This window comes from Vitis riparia, chromosome 5 (assembly GCF_004353265.1).
Source record: "Vitis riparia cultivar Riparia Gloire de Montpellier isolate 1030 chromosome 5, EGFV_Vit.rip_1.0, whole genome shotgun sequence".
Classification (NCBI taxonomy): domain Eukaryota; kingdom Viridiplantae; phylum Streptophyta; class Magnoliopsida; order Vitales; family Vitaceae; genus Vitis; species Vitis riparia.
The window spans coordinates 21,369,419-21,372,347 of record NC_048435.1 but is presented as its reverse complement, the minus strand read 5'-3'; the positions used below and the strand labels follow the sequence as shown (position 1 = coordinate 21,372,347).

Below are 2,929 nucleotides of genomic sequence, written 5' to 3'. Positions count from 1 at the left end.
AAAATATCTTAGAATGTGTACTTAAATAATTGTGGTGTTTTGATATGTACTTCCATCTACTGTTTTAATTTATGACAAAGATCGGAGAATTTGAATATACTTCCATCTTTGAATATCAAATTACACCCACATACCTATAGGCTATAAAAAGCATCCACTTCCCCCGAGGTTGAGCTAAGAGCCACCCTCTCCATTAAACAATTGGTCAACTTGTTTCCCATCCTTGGAGCAAAATATAGAAAGGCGACTGCTCATTCAACGACAATGGCCGATCCCACTACTTCCAGCCTTAACTTGAATACAGAGTCGAATCAGGTTGGAGGTGAAGGTGCTAGGGAAATTCAGATCACCAACCAGGCTGCAGCCGAAGATGCTAGGGAAATCGAGATCACCAACGTGGCTGCAGCTGAAGATGGTAGCCTGACCAAGATCACAATCATGGATCCTAAATTGTACGTGGCTGCAGCAGATGGTGACACCCATGCCCTTAACGCTCGTAAAGATGATATTCAAGTCAAACTAACCCCAAAGAAGAACACTGTTCTCCATGTTGCAGCCCAGTTCGGTCAAGCGGAATGCGTTGAGTGGATCCTTGGGTTGGGTTCTCCTTCATCACTATTACAACAGCCCAATGAGAAAGGTGACACACCACTTCACCTTGCAGCCAGGGAAGGGCACTGGAAAGTGGTGAAAAATCTGATTGACGCTGCCAAAAAACTTGGAGAAGGAGACACAGAAAGAGGGGCTGTAGCAGATTGTACGGTAATTCTGAGGATGATAAATAACGACAAAGACACAGCCTTGCACGAGGCAGTGAGAAATCATCACCCTGAGGTGGTGAAGTTATTGATTCAGGATGACCCCGACTTTGCCTATGGTGCTAATGCTGAAGGCAATACTCCTCTTTACATCGCTGCTGAGTGGGGATTCGGAGACTTGGTGCAGATGATCCTAGACAAGTACTCTTCACCAGCTCATAGTGGCATCAAGGGTCGAACGGCTTTGCATGCTGCGGTAATTCTCAATAACAAAGGTACGTAGTGGAAGATGCACCATTTTTATTTAATGATCGAATCACATTACAAGAGGAGACGTAATTTATTTTCTTAATTTTCTTAAATCATTTTTTTTCACTCATTTGTTGATTTTATCAGCAATGACAAAGAAGATACTGGAATGGAAACCTGCTTTAACTAAAGAATTGGATAAAAATGGGTGGTCTCCCCTTCACTTTGCTGCATATGTGGGTTGTCATCCAACAATAGTGAGGCAATTGCTAGACGAATGTGACAGCAGCGTTGTCCACCTAGGCGTCAAAGACCATGGAAACAAGACAGCTCTTCACATTGCAGCAAGCCGAGGCCATGTGGATGTAGTGAAAGAGCTGGTGTCACGCTTTCCAGATTGTTGCGAGAAAGTTGATGATGAGGGCAATAATGTTCTTCATTTTATAATGCCAAAAAAAATATTTGTAACTTCGGGTTTGTCAAATATTCCCCCGTTAAGGATGAGAGGACTCATGAACGAGAAGAATGCTGAAGGAAAGACGCCCCTCTACCTGTTTCACAATTCTCCCTTGTCTAAAGATGTCGACTACTTCCCACCTCCGAAGAGGATGTTGACGTGGATATTGGACACCTTCGCGAGATTAAGGGTAAGGTCGTCAAAATTTTCGATTTCCTATGTTACCCATTTGACATCCAAAAATACATAATTTTTTTTTTAATTAATTTTATATATATATATATTTTCGTGTTTCTGTATTTTGATTATATAGATATTACATCTGACAACCATCCTTCATATGCTTTTATTCAAAAATATGTTTTTATGTGAGAGGAGAACAATAAAAATGCAGTTTCTGGTAATTTTATGTTAGCAAATATATTATTTTTCTTCTTTTACAAGAATTAGGATGATTCTTTCACCCCTTTAAATCAAATCTCTATCCATGTTTCTGTAAACTTTTTACAGTTTCAGAGACGGAGTCCAAGCTTCAGAGTTGGGATCAGACCCTTGGGTTCAGAGGTCAAGGAAGACATGGATAGCAGCGAAAGCAAAGAAAACAAAGGAAGTGAAGAAAGTAAAGAAATATCTGAAAACAAAGGAAGTGAAGAAAGTAAAGAAATATCTGAAATTAAGAAAACAATGAAAAGCCATATGATAGTGGCGGCACTCATAGCAACTGTAACCTTCACGGCAGGTTTCACACTGCCTGGTGGTTACATTCCGGACAAGGGCGTTACCCAGGGCATGGCAGTCTTATCGCTCCCAACAGATGGCACCCTGGGCAAGGACGGAGACATGGCAAGTGCAGCAACGGAAAATTTCAGAAATTTTGTCATGGAAGATAGCATAGCCATGGTACTTTCTATGTGTGCAATTGGTATTTACTTCCTTGCCTCTTTCCCCATAGAAAATAAGAAGACCGTCCACGCATACTTATTGTACGGCTATGTTCTCACCTTGGCTGCGATGGCTGTAATGGTGACAGCATTCGTTGACGGGCTGCAAGCTGTGCTACATCCTTCTTCATCGCTTGAAGTTACCACCAAATACATGATTGTAGTCTTCTTGCTTTTCCTTTTTGTTCCAGCTTTTCCTTTATTGGTAACCATCAGTCGGGATTTTGCATGGAAAAAATTTGTGAATCTTTGACATTGATGTAAATCATTTTAAACATGCTTAAGTCTTACCTATTGTTTATGCTTTTACTAACAAGTTTCCGATTACAATTAGTAATCAGGGAAAAACATGCTTTTTGTTTTTTTACAATGAATAAATACATTCTCCAGTCTCCACTTTTCATCTTCACCAGCCATAAAAATATTAAGCCCCTGGGTGCATTTCCCTAAATTAAGGAGTAACGCTTTGATCCAAAGGCATTATTCTCACCTAATTTACGAATCCTTCTACCATACTAAATTTA

General features: G+C 40.3%; 1 protein-coding gene across 2 annotated transcripts; it reads left to right on the top strand.

Moving 5' to 3' along the window:
• The first annotated feature begins 216 nt into the window (after nt 1–216).
• On the top strand, nt 217–2,709 carry LOC117913948 (ankyrin repeat-containing protein ITN1-like). 2 transcript variants are annotated; one of them, XM_034829083.1, is made up of 3 exons: nt 217–1,033; nt 1,155–1,654; nt 1,981–2,709. In XM_034829083.1, the coding sequence occupies exons 1-3, from the start codon at nt 265–267 to the stop codon at nt 2,656–2,658; spliced, it is 1,947 nt and encodes a 648-aa protein (XP_034684974.1). In that variant the 5' UTR covers nt 217–264; the 3' UTR covers nt 2,659–2,709. The 2 variants fall into 2 exon arrangements, with proteins under 2 accessions (XP_034684974.1, XP_034684973.1); XM_034829082.1 differs by having other exon boundaries at nt 1,975–2,709.
• The last annotated feature ends 220 nt before the right edge of the window (nt 2,710–2,929 follow it).